Here is a 23752-nt window from a genome sequence, read left to right as displayed (position 1 = left end):
TGGCGGATTGATTGCTTTTAGAATACATTTTTTCAAGATGATTGATTGAGGAGAGAATCAGCCATCCCATCTGGTATCTCACTGCACCTCCATATGGCATGTCTTGAAATATGCAGACAGACAGATTACAAAGTAAGTTTACATTGTAATACTTCTGACAGCTAACTTTCTAGCTCCTTCCACAACTTCCAGACTTTACAGCGTTCCCAAAAAGCATGGATTATTGAGTCTTTAGTTTTACACTGAAGACAAGACTCTGCTGTTGTATATGTAGAATGAGAATTTTGCCTCGTATAATAAATTCTATACATTATTTTACACTGGATTAAGTGTACATTTTCATTAACTGTAACGTCGTTAGTTATGCTCAAACTTTCCCTACATATTGCACCAACATCAGTTCTTTTTAAGTCTTGGTTACAATAGTTGATATTTTTTTCTAAGAGATTGTCAGTTTGATATGCTCTCTGCAAGGTTTTGTATATACTTCCTATAATATGAAGATCCTTTTCCCTCAAGGTTGCTCTGATGTCCAAAAGATGTCAAAGTTGTATGTATTTGAAACTATCTATATACTGTATTATTGGTTAGTCCAAAATGACTTTTTAATAATGTCATGGAAATAAATGCATTTCCTTTAACCAAGTCATTTACAATTTCTATGCCTTTAGTCTTCTATGTGGACAAATTTATTGGTGAATTCTGAAAAGCTACCAAGTATTGTTTTTAGGAAGGGATATTGGTTTTTGTAGAATACGTTTCATTTTCTTCCATGTTGCTATAGTGTTCTTAACTATGAAGTTGTTAATGTGCTTAGCTTTATCGTTTAAAAAACAGAAAAGGATTCTGGGGACGAACATGCACATCTTCAATATGTACCCATTATTCCTCTTTAGTGCATTTAACTGTATGGTCGCAAGTAGAAGCCTTGATACAATTCAACATCTGGAAGGTTACAACCACTCTCCGACTTAAGAAGATGTAAAACTTCCTTTTTATTCTATTCATTTTATTTGCCCATATAAAAGTCCTATGACAGAGTATACTTTTTTGTGTCTTCGGTGGGGTAATTAGTATTACAGAAAATAATTACAAAACCTTTGGCAGCCATGCCATTCTAAAGAGGTTTATTCTACCCGTAACATTTATGGGAAGATTATCCCATTTAATCAGATCTGCTTTCATATTGTTGAGTAATGGAATAAAGTTATCTTTATATATTTGTTGTTTGTTGTCACTTATTAAGCATCCTAAGTATGTCATTTTTTGTGGTCCACTTAAAGGATTGCTGTAGATCGTGAGTTATTTATTTTCGTTTTCCTATTGCCATTATTTTGGGGGGTTTTCCATGTTCATTTTTTATCCTGAGATTTTTGAGGATTCTGGAAATAGTTTTAGCAAAGGTGGCATTGAGTTTTCAAAATTGGTCAGGTATATCAGGAGATCATTTGCAAATAATTTTAGTTTATAATCATGTTTACATTTGGGTCCTGTCTAATTCTTTCTGCAATCGGAAAAATTGCCAGTGCATACAGGAAGGGGGAGAAGGGACAGCCCTGTCTGGATTTAATCTAATATAGCTTGATTTCTATCTGAAACCAGCAGATTTGTCGCTGGTGGAATATACAATGAAATCAATGAGTAATTTTCACCATGTAAGGTACAATTCATCATTAGAAAATGGCCTTCTTGGTCCATGTGCTGGGATATAACGGAAAATGGTGTATTCTTATTTATCAGGATGCCTACACCTACTACAGTAGGTGGCAGCATAGGCCTCTCCAACCCAGCTCCTCTTTAAATGTTCAATTTCATTTTTTTTAAATGTAACTCTAGCAAGAAAACCACATCTGCTGACAATCTCTTTAAATGTTCAAGAAACATATGCTTTTCCCCCCATCATGGAGCCCGTCTTTACTTGTATAGAATCAAAGTTAACCTTATCTGTTCCGTCTATCATTGAAGAACCAAGTAAAACATTTTAGCAGACATGACATATGAAGGCGGTGGGCATTCCATATAATGGGAGGATCATAGTATAAATACATAGTTATGGTATACATTACATACATAGAGAGTGTGGGCATGTGGGCTGAGCAGACAAATCTGATATTTTTTATTTTATAAAAAGCAAAGTACGCCTTTGCACTTGAGCCGCTATGCTCCAGTTCTACACGTCATCGTTACCACGGCAACACAAAACCCACTTCCTGTAGTGGCACATGGTCGTTGGACGTGATCAGGTAACACAACACCCCTGGTGTCACGCACCGCTGTAGCCATTACGGTCTAGAGTGAGCCTGTAGAGGACTCATATCCCACAATACTGCCATACAGACATCACAGAGAATGAAACCCACGTACAATTCGATGAAACGATCTCTCTGAAATGGATCTGGGCTGGTATAACGGCGGTCTACAAAACCACTGAGCCCTGAGCAGACTGCTCCAGTAAAGGAGGCACACAGGAGAGGAGACCACACTTAGCTCCCCAAGTCTCTGATAGCCAAGTTAACTCCTGTAGATGAGCTGTGACAGCTGCGATAGCAGAGTGCTGCTAGGATAATGAGCAGTGGAGGTGACATAAGGGAGTGACTGAGTGAGGGAGGGAGGGGAAGAGAGAGGCACAGATCCTGTAATGGAAGTTCTAACCCACGCCTCATTTCCCATCTCACAGACGCCATTTACGGTAGACCAGGTGTGCGCGTTTCCCTGTGCTACTAGTTTCATACTTTCATCCAGTGTCGTATCTCCCCCAATCACGTTCGCTTCTCCTGTGATCAGCAAGCGCCAGACAGACACAAATACACACTCGCACTCCTGCTGGCGCACCTTAGCTGAGCTCTGTTAGTGGGTCAAGTGTCGAATGGAACAAACACATGATCCAGCCCCAGCACTGATTCCATTTCACGGCTCAGTGTGCGCAGACACAGACAGACACACACACAAGCACACGTAGACACGTGTGTGTGTGTGTGTGTGTGTGTGTGTGTGTGTGTAACATTAATTATAAACACCGGTGATTTTACTAATTTATTAATTAATTCATTCATTCATTTCCACGGCATCAAAGCTCCCTTTAGAGCAAGGGAGCGCTCCACAGCGGTAACCACACACACACTGATCCACGCACACACACACACACACTGATGAACATGCTCATCAGGACAGGAGGGAGGAGATTAGAGGTCCTCTTTTCTATGTGAATTATGCCATGAGATGAGCCTATTGCTCCAGATCAGCCAGCTTTAACACTCAGCTAGGGTGAGTGAGACAGCGGTCGAGAGGGAGAGAGTTTATGAATGCATGTAAATGTGTCTGTTTATCTGGGTTTGCATTGGCGCCATTCCTTCTGTGTTTCTTCTGTGGGAGGCAAAGTGCTTCCAGTTCAGAGGTCATTAAAGCTGGAATCCGCAGCAGTGAAACTGCCATGTCCGTTAAGTTGATGGAGTAGGGCTGGGGAGCCCCTAGACCCTGGTTTTCCCCCACTATGGTCAGGGTTAGGGTTTGGAGAGCTGATTCTAGGCTGATTTTAGATCTGTGGCTGGCGCCATTGTAGACAACAACAAGAGTAAACTGACACGCGCTCTAGTAGATTGTGTCAGAGAGTACAAGCAAACTGTGGCTTTCCTATATTTGCATGTCTGTTTTTCATATTCAAACGTTAGTGAGTGACAGTGTGGTTTTCCTGTACAGAGAGACTGTTGCTACTGCACGGTATCGTTCTTACAGTTTATGGGGAATTGGAAACTTTGGGTCGTGGTTTAAGACTGGGTCCTTTGTTTTTGGGTCACAACAATCTCCACTCTGGCCTTCCAAAGTAACCGACCTTCAACAGTCTCCAACCTGGCAACCCAAACTCCAAACAGACAGACACAGGGCTAGGGCTGAATTATTTAATGATGGTGCTCTTTCCAAACCAGAGAGCAGAGGCACTGCAGGTATTGAGATCACACTGACAAAGGCCTGTGTGTAAGTGTCTGTGTGTGTGTGTGTGTGTGTGTGTATCTGTGTAAGTGTATGTGTCTGTGTGTGTGTGTTTGTAAAACAACAGCATCTCTATGTCCTCTGTCCTAATCAGCAAACGTTTCCTTCCTACGGCTCTGTGTGTGTGTGTATGTATATATATATATATAAGTGTGTGTGTGTGTGTGTGTGTGTGTGTGTGTGTGTGTATGTATATATATATATAAGTGTGTGTGTGTGTGTGTGTGTGTGTGTGTGTGTGTGTGTGTGTGTGTGTGTGTGTGTGTGTGTGTGTGTGTGTGTGTGTGTGTGTGTGTGTGTGTGTGTGTGTGTGTGTGTGTGTGTGTGTGTGAGAGAGGTCATGTAGCCCGTTAAAAGCCTTAAGAACAATCTTCCAGTGGGGGTGTTTAGTCCATTTTATTCTGTAACTTGACACCGACACAGTTGCAGTCCTATGTTATACAACTGCTCACTATTTACACGGACAGACCAACAAGCTCCAAAAACGGCATCACCACTGCAACATTGAAGTGTGTGTTTGCGCGCACGCGCGCTCCTGTGGAGTTCTGATCCCAAAGCAGAATCAGTGAGATCCGCCGTTGCCATGGTCACATTGACCAGCTGAATTATGCTGAGCGAAAAGAAAGAACGTGGAAGAGCCAGAATGACAGAGAGACCTATAGCAAAACTCACACTGAACAACGAGTGTCTAACTATTTAACTAACTTCCCTGTTACTACGGAAACAGCGACAGGCGAGGGCTGTCGATGAACTATTACCATCTTGCTGCTATGCAGTCCTTTGCGTTTTAAGCCATGAAGAACTGTCCTAGAGGGGCTAGCTCCTACAAGGGATGCTGCATGGATAGCTGATCGAATGCAGGCACACCTCTCTGTCACACACACACACACACACACAGTAAAACACAAACAGTCACACTTTATTTGGATAGTCCGGATATTCTATCTGAAGATGCTCTACAGATGGTCAACCTATTTGTTGATAAGCAAATGCTTGCTAAGATTACAGTTAGGAATAAGGGTTAGGGCTAGCAGATAGTAACATTTCAACTAACTGATAGTCTGTAGAGCCTCTAGAGATGGACCATCCACATAGTGTTACACACACTTCCTCTTAACTCAACGCTTCTCCTTTTTCAGGCATCAAAAATGGACACAACATGAATCGAAACATGCCCCTACTCCCCTCCCTCCATCTTTAAAAAAAATCTCTGTCGTACCTTAACCAGCTTTGGGGGCTGGCGGAAGAAGGTGGACTTTGCGGTGAAGAAGGTGAAGTCTTCGCCCTCCTCGTCCAGACTGCAGTAGCCGCTGCTCATGCTGTTGCTGCCAGTCATTTAGGAGTTAAATACGAGCCCTCGCTGCCTATAGACACGCAGCAGAGCAGCAGGAGGAAACCTGATTGTCCCCAAGGGGGAAATACTCTATCTGTAGAGGCATTCAGCCACACTCACGGTTCACAATGCTCACAGTCCCAGAGCTCTTCACATCCACTATGCGTTCACAGTCAGTCACCTCAGTAGGTCAGTATAGGGACACACGTATAGGGACACACAGTCCAAGTGGCACCTCTCGATTCCAAACATCCACTGCCAGTCCTCCACAGTCTTGTGTCTGTAGGTACCCTAGTTGGGCTCCAGAATCAGGGGTGAGGTCAGCTCAGAGTCGGGTCCTACCAGCGCTCCTCGTGCCACCGGAGAGGCTTCAGGAAATCCGAGAGCGCGAGAAGAGGCGTGTCACTTCCTCCTGTCGTGTGTGTGCTCTGATCCCGATATCACACACACACACACACATACTGTACACACACGTTGGTGTCACAGAGTCAATTAACCCTGCTCACCTGCATGCCTCACACACACACACACACACACTGCCCCTTCAACCCCCTCCTGCCCTGCAGCTGTGTGTGCTGGTCAGCTAATAAGAACTGTGAATGGGTGCACACGCGCACACACACACACACACACACACACACACACACACACACACACACACACACACAAATTACTTCAGCAGGCTACTGCTGCTTACCCATTCAGACACACGCTCACATCAATTACTCTGACAGGCTCTCTCACACACATACACTCCGGTAACTGTAGTTCAGGTCTGTGGCTCCAGACTGCAGTGGGCCTGTGCTGTATGTCTGTGTAGTCCTTGGTTCTTTGGGAAGAGACCTCGGCTGCTGCAGGCTTCTGACATTCAGCGGTTTCTCCTCTCTTCTCCTCTCTTCTTCTCAGACTCACGGACTAACAGAGAAGCCTTTGCGCTGCACCTCCCACTCGCTCGCTCTCCGTTTGCGTTCGCTTTGCTCTCTCTCCCTCTCTCTTTCATGCAGCCTTGCTCAACCATCTGTGGTTGAGTCTGTTATCTGCCAACGAGCTTTCTGCAGAGCTACAAAAACACCCTCCCCCCCCATTCTCTCCCTTCCTGCAAGCAACGGCACCCAGCTCAGCCACATCCTGAGAGAGAGAGAGAGAGAGAGAGAGAGAGAGAGAGAGAGAGAGAGAGAGAGAGAGAGAGAGAGAGAGAGAGATGCGGTCTCGTAGCTCATAACACCTGATATGCATGAGCAGGAAGCCACTCAGTAACATGGCTGCTGTGCTCTGCCTTAGTGCTACCAATGCTGCATGAAAGAAACCTCCAGATTTATAACGACCGGGAGAAGAGCAGAGTACTGATCATCTTACTGCATTATACATACACTCTTGTCAACATGCTCAGAAACACAGCGGAACCAAGTCCAGGTTCTACTGCTTGGGTTCTTGTACCTCTTATAGAATATTAGCTCAACATTATTGTGGAGTTCCTGTACCTAAATATAAACAGTACCAGCACCCAAAATGAGTACTGGCACCTACTTCATTCCAAGTCAAGCACTGGCAATGATCAAGAACAGAAATCTCAGAACTTCATGAGGTCTAGTTCCATAAAGAGGAATTGTAAACATGGGTACTATTGTCTGTTGGTTTCAGGAGAAACCAAGCGTGGAGGTCGCGTGATCGTCACCCAGGGGTCAGTGATGAAGATGACCTCTAACCTTTCGTTGACCCCTGACCTGTACCCTCTGCTCTCTGGCCCTGGTCTTGACCATATGAACAGGGTCCAGCTAATGCCCCTGTCAAAATAGAGATGGACTACCAAATAATAGTGTGTGTGTGTGTACGTGTGTGTGCGCGTGTGTACGTGTGTGTGTATGAGTGAGTGCGTGCGTGCGTGCGTGCGTGTACATCTAAGTCAGAGAACAATATCTAGCTACGGTCTTTCTCTAAATCACAACCAACTCAAGGCATACAGCAGGTTATTCATTAAAACAATCAATTGACCAACAGCTGTTCAGGTGGACTCTGTCAGTCTGTCAAAGAGAGGGAGGCTGTTCCGTCAGAGGAGACATATCCTCCATTAAAGAGAGGGAGGCTGTTCCGTCAGAGGAGACATACCCTCCATTAAAGAGAGGGAGGCTGTTCCGTCAGAGGAGACATACCCTCCATTAAAGAGAGGGAGGCTGTTCCGTCAGAGGAGACATACCCTCCATTAAAGAGAGGGAGGCTGTTCCGTCAGAGGAGACATACCCTCCATTAAAGAGAGGGAGGCTGTTCCGTCAGAGGAGACATACCCTCCATTAAAGAGAGGGAGGCTGTTCCGTCAGAGGAGACATACCCTCCATTAAAGAGAGGGAGGCTGTTCCGTCAGAGGAGACATACCCTCCATTAAAGAGAGGGAGGCTGTTCCGTCAGAGGAGACATACCCTCCATTAAAGAGAGGGAGGCTGTTCCGTCAGAGGAGACATACCCTCCATTAAAGAGAGGGAGGCTGTTCCGTCAGAGGAGACATATCCTCCATTAAAGAGAGGGAGGCTGTTCCGTCAGAGGAGACATACCCTCCATTAAAGAGAGGGAGGCTGTTCCGTCAGAGGAGACATATCCTCCATTAAAGAGAGGGAGCCTGTCCATCTCATCAAGCCATCCCCCCTGTCAGACTTTCATTACATTCTGAAAGATTGTTGGGAGAGCCGTCTGTCTCTCTCCAGTGCTAACCACAGGCAGACAGAGAGCTGTCTGTCTCTCTCCAGGGGTAACCACAGACAGACAGAGAGCTGTCTGTCTCTCTCCAGGGGTAACCACAGACAAACAGAGAGCTGTCTGTCTCTCTCCAGGGGTAACCACAGACAGGTAAAGAGCTGTCTGTCTCTCTCCAGTGGTAACCACAGACAGGCAGAGAGCTGTCTGTTTCTCTGCAGTGGTAACCACAGACAGACAGAGAGCTGTCTGTTTCTCTGCAGTGGTAACCACAGACAGGCAGAGAGCTGTCTGCCTCTCTCCAGGTCAGTATCAGCTGAAGACAGATTAGTCTTCCAGCAGAGACAGCCCTCAACACCATTACCATCATCACTGTGGAGGGAGAAGGATGGGGACAGAGCGAGACAGATGGGGACAGTGGGTGGTGGGGAGGTTGAGAGGAGCTCATTGACAGACCACGCCCCCATCCCATCTCAGCCCCCCCCCCAAAACCCCTACCTTTCCCCAGAGTCGATAAAGCCCAGCCAACCCTTACTAGGCTCCAGTCTGACTCAATGAAACACAATGGGTATGTGGAGCTATTGACGAAAAGGGGGAATCGATCTCTGCTGGTGTAAGCACAAAAGAGAAAGCGGGAGGGAGAGGAAAAGAGAGAGAGAGAGAGGGAAGAGAGAGAGAGAGTATAGCGCTGACAAGGGAGAAGAGCCTTGAGATGTGAGCGGTCATCTCTCATCAGGTCTCTGGTGCAGTAATAGTGTACTCCTCCAGCCGAGATGACCATTACAGCCTCTGAGTCAGACTGGAGGCCAAGACACCGGGCAGCCTGCACACCAGACAAGAGTTTAACATGACTCCAGGTTACAGAGATAATCAACTGGCCCTCCACTGCAGCCCTCAGCTCTAACACACAGGTCTTTGTCACTGTAGCACATTGCACTTGTACTACATGAGCACCACACTTGGATAAGGGGTCTATTTTTTCACTCTAGTGACGTTTGCAAGGTCACCCCATCGACATTCTGTCAAGCTATTTCTCCCATTCGCTCATTCCCTCTCTCCCATGTGTGGGAGCAGATTACATTGTGTGTGTGTGTGTGTGTGTTCCATGGTAGCAGTGTAGTATTTGACCGCTAGGCATGGCTACACAGTTGCCAGCGTACTCGTTACACACTGATAGAGATGTGTGTGTGTGTGTGTGTGTGTGTGTGTGTGTGTGTGTGTGTGTGTGTTATCTGGCTCACTCTAGGCAGTGCCGGAGTGTGTGGGCTTTGAGAGCAGAGGTGCCAGTATCACAACAGAAACACGCAGGCCCACATTTACACGTGCTCACACATAGACACCCTCAGTTAAAGGCCAGATATTCATTTGATAGAGAGAGAGATACAGTTATACTTCATGTGCGTGCGTGAACACCTGAAAATATGTATGACCTCGATAGCTAAATCAGCAAGATCGGAGTCTGCTAACACGAAAGCAGGATTGTGAGAAAGCCTCTTCTGGTGTCTGTGTGAGTGTGTGTGCATGTCTTGTGTTCGGGCGCATGTGTGTGTGCTTCCATGTAGTAGGCAGTGTAGGCAGACAAACATCTAATGTATCTGTGCTCACAGAGGCCAAGAACCGTTAGAGGTCTTATTAAATTCCTAGAGGGACTATGTCATAAACCCTCAAAGTTTCATAATGGCGGCCATCTTGGTCAGGGAGGAATCCAAAACTAGTCTAGTTGGAATGAATGGCTGTAGAGGCATAGGTGATACATTTCCTGCCTTTACTTATGCAGGAAAATAAAATGGAAGGCGCGTTATGCATCAGAAATTGTGTAATGGAATTATAGTTATTTGAGTGAAGTGTGTCTTTGTATGCGGATGTCTGAACACACGTCAGCTACTACAGCGACTGAAATGACTGCAACACTCAAAGAGCTGCAGTTAGTTTCAGAGTGGGTGGCAAGGAATAAGTTAGCCCTAAATATTTCTAAAACTAAAAGCATTGTACTTGGGACAAATCATTCACTAAACCCTAAACCTCAACTAAATCTTGTAATGAATAATGTGGAAATTTAGCAAGTTGAGGAGACTAAACTGCTTGAAGTAACCCTGGATTGTAAACTGTCACGGTCAAAACATATTGATGCAGTAGTAGCTAAGATGGGGAGTAGTCTGTCCGTAATAAAGCGCTGCTCTGCCTTCTTAACAACACTATCAACAAGGCAGGTCCTACAGGTCCTAGTTTTGTCGCACCTGGACTACTGTTCAGTCGTGTGGTCAGGTGCCACAAAGAGGGATTTAGGAAAATTGCAGTTGGCTCAGAACAGGGCAGCACAGCTGGCCCTTGGACGTACACAGAGAGCGAAGATTAATAATATGCATGTCAATCTCTCCTGGCTCAAACTGGATGAAAGATTGACATCATGATTAATTGTATTTATGAGCGGTAAAACATGTTGAATGCACAGAGCTGTCTGTCTGAACTACTGGCACACAGCTCAGACACCCATGCATACCTCACAAGACATGCCACCAGAGGTCTCTTCACAGTCCCCAAGTCCAGAACAGACTATGGGAGGCACACAGTACTACATAGAGCCATTACTACGTGGAACTCTATTCCACATCAAGTAACTGATGCAAGCAGTAAAATTAGACTTTAAAAAACGGATAAAAATACACTTTATGGAACAGGGACTATGAAGCAACACAAACATAGGCACAGACGCAAACACACACACATACACGTGGATTTTGTATGGTAGAGGTGGAGCAGGTGCCTGAGGGCACACAGTGTGTTGTGAAATCTGTGAATGTATTGTAATGTTTTTTAAATTGTATACCTGCCTTCATTTTGCTGGACCCCAGGAAGAATAGCTGCTGCCTTGGGGATCCATAATCCATAATAAATACAAATAGTAAAGCTAAAGTATCGTCATAACTATTAGCATTACAGTTTATACTGGTTCATGCTGTGGATTGACTATATTTCTGTGAATGTTGGTATAGTGGCAGTTCATTGGGAAAATGTATGGAATCATCATTCCTCTAAAACTGGCTGGTTAGCTACCTAACACATACAGTGCAGATACCTTCTTCCCATTCATTGTTTTACACAATATCTTACGATCACAGCACTGGCAAACCATGGTTATCCAACTCCCTGACCAACATGGCTGACCTTTGGACCGTCATACGAAGGTTCATGGCCATTCTAGTATTCTAATACCTAACTCTATGGCAACAATTTAACCAGGAATATAGCCCTACTCATCTGACCAAGAGCCTTCATCATGGGACCGACAGCCACTATAATACACACTGTTAGCTAAAGCAGCTTGCTTGCTAAAAGCACAGTGTCTGTCCACCAAAGAGAGGCTATATAAACACAAAGAGCATGCAAAGAGACAAAGAGAGAGAGAGAGACAAAGAGAGAGAGAGAGACAGAGAGAGAGACAGAGAGAGAGACAGAGAGACAGAGAGAGAGAGTGACAGAGAGAGAGAAAGTGTGATGAAGAAAGCAGGGCCTCGGGAGGATTCCTATTAGTTTCATAACAACCCGAGACTCAACAAAATGAATCCGGTGAAAATCCCATCCCAAACACTAAAACACTAACCCCATCACTGAGAGAGGAACCACCAGTATGAGAGAAATATATAGCAGTGATGATATAGACTATAGACAAAAGGAACAAAAAGCATACCCAAACGCTTTAGTCCAGATAAACAAAAAAAGGGAATCGGGTGCTCGACTAAAACTTAAAAATGGTGACTATCCGGAAGAATAAGCAATCTGTTTCTTGGTTGATCAGACTGGACAAACAAACAATAGGCTTACAAGCTGAGGGTAATCTCCTGACCATGCAGAGCACTGCGCCACGCTCACAAGAATAGTGGATCAATGAAGAAAATCTATAGTGATCGAGTGGATGTTATATCTTTGTCTCCTCTGTGTGTGTGTGTGTGTGTGTGTGTGTGTGTGTGTGTTTGGCTTTTCGCCGGTCCCCACAGGGAAAAATGCTTAGGTGTTAGGGTTACAATCAGTGTTACAATTTAGGGTTAGGGTTTAGGGAAAATAGGTTTTTGAATGGTAATCAATCCCCACAAGGATAGTAGAACAAATGTGTGTCTGCTGCATTGACTTTCTGTGTGTCATCAGCTCAAGTCCTTCACATCCAACAGGACCAGCAGCAGCCTGTCAAACAGCTCGTGACCTACAACTACCCCCATCACACAGTATACACCTAATTGATTTAGCTCTAGGTCCGACTTACCTTGTACTGAGGAGGCGTGGAGCAGTGTCTTCTGGGAGATGTAGTTTCCTGTGGGTTGCTGTCTCTCTGGTTGCAGTCCAGCTGGACCCGCCCTCCACACTCCTGGTGACAGGTGTAGTTGCAGTCTGACGGACACATAAACAGACCAATCAATGACTGGTTTCAAACACAGGGCACCAATTAGAGAGCAGCAATGATAACATATTGTCCTTGGAACTGAGAGGATTCCATTCATCTGGCCCAGGTGGTGTAGTTTGCTCCAGATGAAAATGGATTGCATTTGTTTTGGAACTGGGCTTCTGGGCTTTAGCTAGGTGCCTTGTTCTGGCTGATGGTGAAGTTGGCTGAAAAATAAAAGTGATGTCGGCACAGGAGGTTGCTGGAACCTTAATTGGGGAGGACGGGCTCGTGTTAATGGCTGGAGCGGAATCAGTGGAACGGTATCAAATACATTCTATAGACTCTATTCCAGGGATTATTATTAGCCGTCCTCCCCTCAGCAGCCTGACTTGGAGAGTAATGAGAAGGATTCTGTGTTCTCACATGCAAAAGTGATAGTTTTTTATTTATTTTTAATCTCTTCATCTGCCTTACCAATAAACTGTTTATTTATTTATATTTTAAAATGTTTCATCTGCCTTCCTAATGAAAACTGTTTTTTATTTATTTTTAAACGCTTCATCTGCTGTACCAATGAAAACTGTTTTCTATTTATTTTTAAACGCTTCATCTGCCTTCCCAATGAAAACTGTTCGATATGAGCAAGGCAGGACTCCCTCACCGCCTTGTCCGGTCACCTGATGGACCATAGCCCGGTATAACCCCGGCCAGTTGAATCAAATCCCCTCATTCATTGTTTGACCATTTGTATCACCTTTGTCTTTGTGTGGCGTACTGTAATGCTGACAGAGTGCACTTGTTCTGTGTGTGAGTCTATTGAAGAATCACATACTAGTCATGTAGCCAGCAGGCAGAGACCTCTCTCTCTCTCAGAGCAGAGGAATGAGTCAAGGTCTGGGGACGTTTTCCAATACAACACACATGTAACAACATCTAACTACGACAACACACGCATACAAATCATTTCTCGGGGAATAATGATGAAATAGATTCAAATGACTCGTGTGTATTTTCACCATATCTCAGACAAATCTGCTAACGTACCCCTGTGTTCAGTTCAGACTTCTGCCTGAGAAACGTGTTCACGTGACGCCACCTAGAAGGCTGCTCTCTGTATGCTTTATACACAGCACTGATTTTGAGGGGAACTATCCCTTTAAGTACAGCGATGCTCTATGACAGATGTCACTAGATGGAGCCAAAGAGCTTAAATCTCACCGATAGAGATGAGCGAGTGCGGGGCGCTAACAACAACACAGTACACATAGAAAAGACTGTCACTGCTGAATGTTTTTAGATCTGAGGTCAGGGGGAAAGGAGCAGAGGAAAGGAAGAGATTGATCTGTGAAGGGAAAGCGACAGCCTGCTCTCCCATTAAAACAAAAAGAAGGGTCAACAGTCAGAAGCGACACACTTCGACAGCTACACAGAAGCTCGGTAGCCAAGGCAAAATATCCTTTCTGGAGGAGCCTGACGCGTCAGCGGGAGGCACAGGGTGGGATGCCGTGCTTATAGGAGGGAGGTGCCTGGGAAAGAGATTCTCAGTGTTGATGGAACTAGAGCTCAGAGAGAGAGAACGAGAGAGAGCGCAAGAGATAGTAGGCCAGCCCAAACACTCAGAGAGGGGAAATGCATTGTGGGAGGAGACCCTCCCATCCGGTCCTCCTCTTCACATCTCACCCCGCAGGATTAGTGACACCCTATCTGTCCCACTCACGTCAGACAGAACTCTACTCGTTCACCAGGGTAGGTCTGGCGCCGCACCTAATCTTCCCATAATAAGGATCCGTTGAGGCCTGTTTGTTTGAGTGTTGATGTGATTTATAGATCTAAGAGGTGAACAACCCTGGCCTGTCAACAGGCTCGGAGACAGAGGAGCAGGAGGGTGGATCCAGTCTGACAGATAGATGCTCCGTAAGTCTCAGAGCACAGCGGGATGGACAGCTGCCTGGGCGTCTGTCTGTTCCTCCTCTCCCTGCCTCTGATACACTGCTGTCAACAGGGGAGGATAATGTACAGTCTGATAATGGTCACACATACTGTATTCACTCTGCACACACACAGCATGTTGATGAAGCGTCGCACCCTGAAGAGCTCAGCTGGGAGTGCAGACTAAGCCACGTTAAGAAGAGAATAAAAGACACTCTCATAACTCCAGCCTGAAGAAGAAGAAGAACGCAGCCGAACAGGGCTGAACGCAGATGAACGTGACAGCCTCTGTGTCTCTGCAGCACCGAGGGGGATGCAATTAAATGTCCCAAACAGGCTCAGAGTGGATTAGAGGACTCAAAGCCCCCCAAAGACCCCATGAGGTCCTGGTAAGACCCCCAGAACACACATTAGGACTATTAGTGAGTAAACCCCTTACACCCCATCAGTATTAGGGTCTTTACTGTCTAAACCCCTCTGTCGTTGTAACCACACTGAGTTTACCGTACCCTCTCTCCTCGCCGCCTTCCCTCTACCCACGTACCCCTAGAAATTCAACTCCCACCCCCGTGACCCCCTTACGAATCCTATAACCTTTGTTAATTTACTCCCCCTATACCCCCCTATTCTACCCTACAGTCTTGCTTGCTGCGAAAGAGACTACCCCCTACCCAGAGGAGCACAGTAAACATATGTTCCTCCTGCCACCATCACCCAGTCGTCTGTCTGTCTGTCCCACATCTCAGTCTGCCCTCCTGCTAATCTGGGCAGGATGCAGACTATCTGTACCCACCCCTGGCCATCACAAACACCCCCACATTCCTTCCTCCCCCCTCCTCCCCTCCGTATCGCCTGGCCCAGCCTTGGTCACACACACACAGGGCATCTCGGGTTACAGACGCAGAGATGAGCTGAGATTTTCCAGCTCCTTGAGCATTGTCTCACAAAACTAGGCGCAGGGGGGAAAAAATCTATGGCATCGGAGAGAGGAAGGGAGAGGGAGAGAGGAGATGAGTGGTGATGTGAGGGAGAGAGGAGGAGATGAGGAAGAGAGAGAGAGAGAAACAGCAGTGGGTGCAGAGATGTGGTCGATGTCCTCTATCTACAATGAGGACGGAGCCCAAGTGCTGAAGTGAGAAGCCTGATTGGTTTGAGCAGAACAATTGATTGACCTCACACTGACTCAGACACGTCTTCCCTCTCTCTACTTCTCCCCCTCTCTCCCAGTCCCTCCATCCTCCCTTACCCAGTCCCCCCCCCTCTCCCTTCCTCTGCAGGTAGGACAGTAAGACAGTAAAGCAGGAGATTCCATTTTCTCACAGGATTTACCTGAAAAACACCCATATCTAACAAAATAATCAAACCTCAAAGCCAGAGCTGGAGTTTCCAAACGCTCTCTACAGTAGAGACAGTGACAGTTGGAAATCCCCTCAGGGAAAAGCCATCAAACTGAAATGACAGAGGATGAAAAGTGAGAGAGTGAGAGTCAGCACTCTTTTACTTTCCTTTTCTCTGAAAGAGTAAACATTCCCTCTCATCCGTGACTGAAAAGTACGGGTATTATTAAAGTATGGGTATTATTAAAGTACGGGTATTATTAAAGTACGGGTATTATTAAAGTACGGGTATTATTAAAGTACGGGTATTAAGAGCTGTTGGGCCAACAGTCACCAAAGACACACACACCACACACACACACACACTCCATTACGCTTGATTATTGATTTCCATTAGCATTTATCCTGCTACTGGTCACCAGTACTCCTGTTTACGTTTAGATACAGTACCTTCAGAAAGTATTCAGACCCCTTGACTTTTCCCACATTTTGTTAAGTTACAGCCTTATTCTAAAATGGATTAAAAAAAATGTATTCTCAGCAATCTACAGACAATACCCCATAATGACAAAACGAAAACAGGTTTTTAGATATTTTTGCCAATTACATTTAAACTCAGTTTTTCACAATTACTGACATTTAATCCTAGTAAAAATTCCCTGTCTTAGGTCAGTTTGCGATCACCACTTTATTTTAAGAATGTGAAATGTCAGAATAATAGAATAATAGTAGAGGGAATGATATATTTCAGCTTTTATTTCTTTCATCACATCGCTTTGTGATGGCCACTCCAATACCTTGACTTTGTTGTCCTTAAGCCATTTTGCCACAACTTTGGAAGTATGCTTGGGGTCATTGTCCATTTGGAAGATCCATTTGCGACCAAGCTTTAACTTCCTGACTGATGTCTTGAGATGTTGCTTCAATATATCGACATCACTTTCCGTCCTCATGATGCCATCTATTTTGTGAAGTGCACCAGTCCCTCCTGCAGCAAAGCACCCACTTAAAAGTGAATTACAAGAATTATAACCGACTTGAAAAATGAGTTTTAATGACTCCAACCTAAGTGTATGTAAACTTCTGACTTCAACTGTATGTGGATTTCCTGCTACCAGTCACTTTTTATATATTAACCCCCCTCAACAGCTCCAGTAACTCTGCACATTGAATAAGGTACTGGTACTAACCCGTATAAACCTGGATTCTTGTGTTCTTTAACTCTCATTAGTTCTTGTGTCGTTTTTATTCTTACTTTACATTTTTATTCTATTTCCCATTATTCTTATCACTGCATTGTTGGGAACGAGCTAAGATTTTAAAAAGGTAAGCATTTCACTGTCTCGTATTACACCTGTTGTATCCTGTGTACGTGGCGAATACACTTTGAAACTCCACAACAGTCATCCTCCCTGAGGCTCTGAGCTCTAAACTCCCCCAGCCAGCATAAGGAATCTCCTCCTTGTCAAACAAGCCCTCTGTCTAAAGAGTCACTTCCCTTACAGAGCCACACCGCACTGTAACATTACTGTACTGAACCTCACTTCCCCTACAGGCACTACTGAAGAACTGGACTTTCCCCAGCACAACTCGTATAACCTCTCTCTCTCTCTCTACTTCCTTCTCTCTCTATTTGTCTTCCTTGCTCCCTCTCCCTCTCGTTCCTTTTGGGTTCTGCAGAACCCCTTCCCCTATAGACACAGAACACAATGGGGCGGTGTGGTACTTCCCTGAGCCATGCTGTGGTCAGAGCTGGAGAATCCCCCTACAGTACCTGGAACTCAGGGGGGCTTTTACGAAAGAGGGGAAACACTGATGCCTGTCTGTCTGTCTGTCTGTCTGTCTGTCTGTCTGTCTGTCTGTCTGTCTGTCTCTCTCTCTCTCTGTGACAGTCGCCAGGACCTTTTATGCTGACACCCCTCTCTCTCTCTCTCTCTCTCACTCTGCTCTGGATCTCTCCCTCTTTCTCCCCACCTCCTTTTCTCTCAGATTCAGCTCCGTCAGCAGACTTTTCTGGTGCCAGAGACTGTAACCTTGAGACCAGCTATGTCCCTCTGTGGTAGCACTGCTACAGTCCTCCACACCTCTCTTCCATCACAGACACTTCCCTGTTCCCATCTCTCTCTCTCATACATCCATCTGTGCCCACCAGCCACTCACCCAGCCTGGATAAAGCCTGAATAAACAGCTCGTGCTCTGACCCGCCTACACCAGCCAAAGTCAACAAACCCTTAAGCATAAACCAAAATGGTCTGCTATGCCCCTCTGAAGCTCCGGTGTGTGTGTTTGGTCTCTGCTGGATACAGTAACACCAATCTGAATCTCCCTATCCCTCCTTCCTTCCACATTTCTTACAGGCTACAGCTCCCACAGGAGGCCAAACCAAAACACAGAACTGTCCCCGTCTCCCAGGCAACAGAGGAGAGAAGGCCAGGACATTATCTAACAGAACACACATCTGTGTGCTTGTCTACAGCTGACATCACACACAGCAGAGAGACCCCCTGAAAACGCAGCTAGCCAAATCACACACAGGGGGGAGATTTTGAGAGAACTAGAGATAGCCAATGAAAGGGAGATGTTGTGAGAGATGGATGAAAGGTGTGTGAAATTGTATTTGTCACATGTACGTGCTTACGAGCCCATTCCAAACCGTTTTTAATAACAATTCAATAGTAACACAATAGGAATAAAATATACCAGACCAATGTTTTTCAGACAGAATTCATGGTATGAAATAGCGCGTGCACACACACACACACACACACACACACACACACACACACACACCAGATATAACCAGCTTGTCAGGGCAGAGGAAGCAGCAGTCCAACGAGAAAAACACACTAACACACTCAGCGTCTGGAGGCCAGGAGGTTTTCCTGGGAAAAAAATAAAATCCTGGCCCCTGGGGCCCCTAGACAGGAGGACACCAGAGACAACAGAAGCAGCAAGTCAACAGTTCTATTTGATAAAGCACTGCGGGGGACAGCAGGGATTCCATCCGCCATCTTGGCCCGTTAGTTAGGTCAACACAGAAGCCCTGCTACACAGAATCATGTCAATGACAGCTAGAGGAGAAGAGGAGTCAGCCAGTAATAAAGACTCATTTCAGATAATTCCACGTTTCGATACAATGATCTACGATTAAGTAGAAAAGGAACTTTGGAATGTGAGGGAGCTCTTTAGGCTATTTAAACTTCTCCACTAGCCCTGATTGATATAGGGCTCTCTAGAGGCTGTGGCATCGTAGAGGTGTAGTGATGAATTCTGCTCAGGACCTTATCAGCCCGACACAGACAGGTCTAGAACAAAAAAAACACCCTTTCATTTCGCAGATGCTCTTATCCAGAGCGACTTACAGGAGCAATTAAGGTTAAGTGCCTTGCTCAAGGCCACGTCGACAGATTTTTCACCTAGGTCAGCTCGGGGATTCGAACCAGCGACCTTTCGGTAACTGGCCCAAAGCTCTTAACCGCTAGGCTATCCTGCCACCGTTGAAGTAAATGGCTGGCACGCACGCACACGCACACACACACACACACACACACACACACACACACACACACACACACACACACACACACACACACACACACACACACACACACACACACACACACACACACACACACACACACACACACACACACCCAGTCTCTTTTCTTCTTTCCCTATGTAAATCTATCGATCTGGCTCTGCCTTATTACGTTATTTCTCCGACCATTGTGCAATCTATATTCATCAGTCGACACAACTGCGTCAGTCTTTCCCTTCTCTGTGAACAAACACGTGCTAGGATCGATGCTAAACTCCATCCCGGGCCCCTAAACAGTCAGCTCGAATATCATATTCCCACAACAGACCACAGGCGGACAGCTATAATCTGGTTTCATGGTATCGTCCCATCAGTTTACAGATCAGGTTTAATATAACACATTGATCATGGGCTGACATTCAGAGACATAGAATATGCATGACCTGGATGGCCTGTGATAGAACACTGCCAGTGGAGGGGAGTCGGTTCACTGAACAGTGTGTGGATAATTCCTATGCACTGTTTGGGGGAAGAGTTCCAGAAGCTCCACTGTGTTGATGACTGTCTTTCTGTATCCCTCTATCTATTCATCCCCACACATTTACGCGACACAATAGACAGGGAGAGAGAGAGAGAGATCAGAGAGATAGACAGGGGGAGAGAGAGAAATTCAGAGTACCAGCATACAAAATGGTCATTGCAGAGCTGTCCCCTGTGACACACAATGTAACAATACCCATCACCTCCCTATTTTCTCTCCTGTATCCTTTTCTTCCTCTGCTCTTACCTCTTGTCCAGTCACCTCATCCTCCGTCATCCCCATAAATCCTATCATCTTCCAGATCTCGCCATCTTCTCCCCACTCTTTCTGACACTCCTATCCATCCCCCATCTTCTCTTACTCCCTCCCTCCCTCCCTCCCTCCATACCTGAGGAAGAGTTGATGAGTGATCCATTGGAGCTGGTTCTGCGGAGCATCCGAAGTCCGTCACTCCAGGAGCGAGACTTGGGCAGGCGCCGTAACAGCCTGCCCAAACGCCTGGACACCTGACCGAAACACGCACTGCCCATATCGCCATCCTCACCCCCCAACTCCCCCTCTCCTTCGCCGCCCACCTCAGCCCTCACACGCAGAGACAAGGATTGAGAAGCTCTTACCTGGCTCACACCCTCACCGCTCTCCCCCGCCTCCCCCTCTCGCTCCCCCTCCTCTACCCGCGGCCCCGTAACCAACGGCGCTACCTGTGCCTGTCTGGGAGCATGGCACCACCCTGCGGGCGCCGTCCTGTACCCGAGCCCAACAGCGCTCCCTGGCGTGTGCCCTCTGCCCCTCTCCTGCCCGCGGCTGAGGGGCTCCTTGTCGGTCCGAGGGCTGCCAGCTCGCCAGCCTCCCCAGTGCCCGCCATCCCAGCGCCACCACTCGCCCAGCTGTGCCACGCTCCGAACCAGCACCCCGTCCACCTCTCGCTTTGCCACCCCGTACACACACACACACCTAACACACACTTACCTTACACATACACACACTCATGATCAACACCCCTTCCTCCCGTACCACTCCGCTAGTTCGCGCACACACACACCTCTACCCTTCAAAGTCCTCAAACCTCAGCTTGCCTCTACTTCCTCCTCCTCTGCCTAACCGCTTCCTTACTGCCCACACGTACCACTACCCTCACGCTTCTACTGTCCCCTCCACTGGAATATCTCGCTCTCATTCACTTGTTTTGTAGCTGACGGACTCCGGGGTTCTCTCGTTCTCTCTATCTCTCAGTGCCTCTGCTGCAGCACCCACACACTCTGCAGCAGCAAACAGCTTAAAGAGACAGAGCCCCAATGAATGCCCCTCTCTCTCTTTCTCTCTGTGTGTGTGTGTGTGTCATATCCTGATGAACTGAAATGATTCACCACAAAACATCACAGAGATGGTGGGAAATCGTATAATTGTAAATGACATGCATCGCACCGGCTGTGTGTGTGTGTGTGTGTGACGTGTGTGTCTGCGTGCGTATCTTGGTGTATATGATACACACTCTAATGGCTATTAATATGCGCTGGGGAAAAGAGAGAGGGCTGCCCTACTTCTGAGCCTGAGGAGTTTGGAGACACAGGATGTACCAGCCCTCATCAATCACACACTTCTTCACACTGCATGTAAATGTCACCATTAATGAACATTTACAAAAGAACATACGCAGCCACACACTCACGCAAACAGACACACACACACACCTATATGACAGAATAATCTATATTATACACTAATATTGAGTTGCACATCCCCCTTTTGGACTCACTTGTGTACTAAACCGGTAATACCATGAATCCCGGGGTGAGAAAAGGATGGTGTGACGATATGCCAATCTGGATACCGTCCAACCCTAATAAACGGCCTCATTGCCAAAACCCCGCAGTATCCCTTTAAGCCCTGGTCTCTGCTGTAGCTGAAACACCTGCTGTGTGCCCTCTCCTCCTCTCTTTAACATCCTTTAAGACAAGGCAGTTCACACACACCTCTGAGCAGTCCCAGGACCTGTCAAGGGCACCCTAAATTTAGCCTGAGTAAAACTCCCCACAGATCTGTCACACATACGGGAGAACTGCACCAGCCTAAAACACACACACACACACACACACACACACACACACACACACACACACACACACACACACACACACACACACACACACACACACACACACACGTTAGTAACAAATATAGGAGGCTCTTACGTGAAAACAATATCACTTGTTGATGTGCATCCCCCAGGCAGCCATTACAGTTCAACCACTTCCTTTGGTTTTATATCTAACCCTACCACTAGCTCCATGTCCACCCTGGCTCAACCCTAACCCTACCACTAGCTCCATGTCCACCCTGGCTCAACCCTAACCCTACCACTAGCTCCATGTCCACCCTGGCTCAACCCTAACCCTACCACTAGCTCCATGTCCACCCTGGCTCAACCCTAACCCTACCACTAGCTCCATGTCCACCCTGGCTCAACCCTAACCCTACCACTAGCTCCATGTCCACCCTGGCTCAACCCTAACCCTACCACTAGCTCCATGTCCACCCTGGCTCAACCCTAACCCTACCACTAGCTCCATGTCCACCCTGGCTCAACCCTAACCCTACCACTAGCTCCATGTCCACCCTGGCTCAACCCTAACCCTACCACTAGCTCCATGTCCACCCTGGCTCAACCCTAACCCTACCACTAGCTCCATGTCCACCCTGGCTCAACCCTAACCCTACCACTAGCTCCATGTCCACCCTGGCTCAACCCTAACCCTACCACTAGCTCCATGTCCACCCTGGCTCAACCCTAACCCTACCACTAGCTCCATGTTCACCCTGGCTCAACCCTAACCCTACCACTAGCTCCATGTCCACCCTGGCTCAACCCTAACCCTACCACTAGCTCCATGTCCACCCTGGCTCAACCCTAACCCTACCACTAGCTCCATGTCCACCCTGGCTCAACCCTAACCCTACCACTAGCTCCATGTCCACCCTGGCTCAACCCTAACCCTACCACTAGCTCCATGTTCACCCTGGCTCAACCCTAACCCTACCACTAGCTCCATGTCCACCCTGGCTTAACCCTACCACTAGCTCCATGTCCACCCTGGCTCAACCCTAACCCTACCACTAGCTCCATGTCCACCCTGGCTCAACCCTAACCCTACCACTAGCTCCATGTTCACCCTGGCTCAACCCTAACCCTACCACTAGCTCCATGTCCACCCTGGCTTAACCCTACCACTAGCTCCATGTCCACCCTGGCTCAACCCTAACCCTACCACTAGCTCCATGTCCACCCTGGCTCAACCCTAACCCTACCACTAGCTCCATGTCCACCCTGGCTCAACCCTAACCCTACCACTAGCTCCATGTCCACCCTGGCTCAACCCTAACCCTACCACTAGCTCCATGTCCACCCTGGCTCAACCCTAACCCTACCACTAGCTCCATGTCCACCCTGGCTCAACCCTAACCCTACCACTAGCTCCATGTCCACCCTGGCTCAACCCTAACCCTACCACTAGCTCCATGTCCACCCTGGCTCAACCCTAACCCTACCACTAGCTCCATGTCCACCCTGGCTCAACCCTAACCCTACCACTAGCTCCATGTCCACCCTGGCTCAACCCTAACCCTACCACTAGCTCCATGTCCACCCTGGCTCAACCCTAACCCTACCACTAGCTCCATGTCCACCCTGGCTCAACCCTAACCCTACCACTAGCTCCATGTCCACCCTGGCTCAACCCTAACCCTACCACTAGCTCCATGTCCACCCTGGCTCAACCCTAACCATGCATGCCATACACTCATCATTTTATGGGGCTCCCGAGTGGTGCAGCGGTCTAAAGCACTGCATCTCAGTGCTAGAGGCGTCACTACAGACCCTGGTTCAATCCCGGGCTGCATCACATCCGGCCGTGATCGGGAGTCCCATAGGGTGGCGCACAACTGGCACACTGTCGTCTGGGTTAGGGGAGGGTTTGGCCAGGGTAGGCCGTCATTGTAAAATAAGAATTTGTTCTTAACTGACTTG

General features: G+C 47.1%; 1 protein-coding gene across 4 annotated transcripts in view; it reads right to left on the bottom strand.

Annotated features, from left to right (window-relative positions):
* The window catches only part of LOC106582833 (ras association domain-containing protein 5), a 49312-nt gene that overhangs the window by 9140 nt on the left and 16420 nt on the right, over window positions 1-23752 (bottom strand). Inside the window, exons 1-2 of one of the 4 annotated variants that reach the window (XM_014166326.3) lie at window positions 20117-20691; window positions 12264-12388 (exon numbers count right to left, since the gene is read on the bottom strand). In XM_014166326.3, the coding sequence (XP_014021801.1) occupies window positions 12264-12388; window positions 20117-20258 (267 nt within the window). In that variant the 5' untranslated portion in view covers window positions 20259-20691. Of the gene's footprint in view, window positions 1-5206; window positions 6359-12263; window positions 12389-20116; window positions 20692-23752 lie in introns of those variants that run through there. The other 3 variants (XM_014166324.3, XM_045705152.2, XM_014166328.3) reach the window with 3 other exon arrangements.

This window comes from Salmo salar, chromosome 22 (assembly GCF_965601325.2).
Source record: "Salmo salar chromosome 22, fSalSal1, whole genome shotgun sequence".
Lineage (NCBI taxonomy): Eukaryota > Metazoa > Chordata > Actinopteri > Salmoniformes > Salmonidae > Salmo > Salmo salar.
The sequence above is the reverse complement of the archived record's forward strand: the minus strand, read 5'-3'. Positions and strand labels throughout refer to the sequence as shown.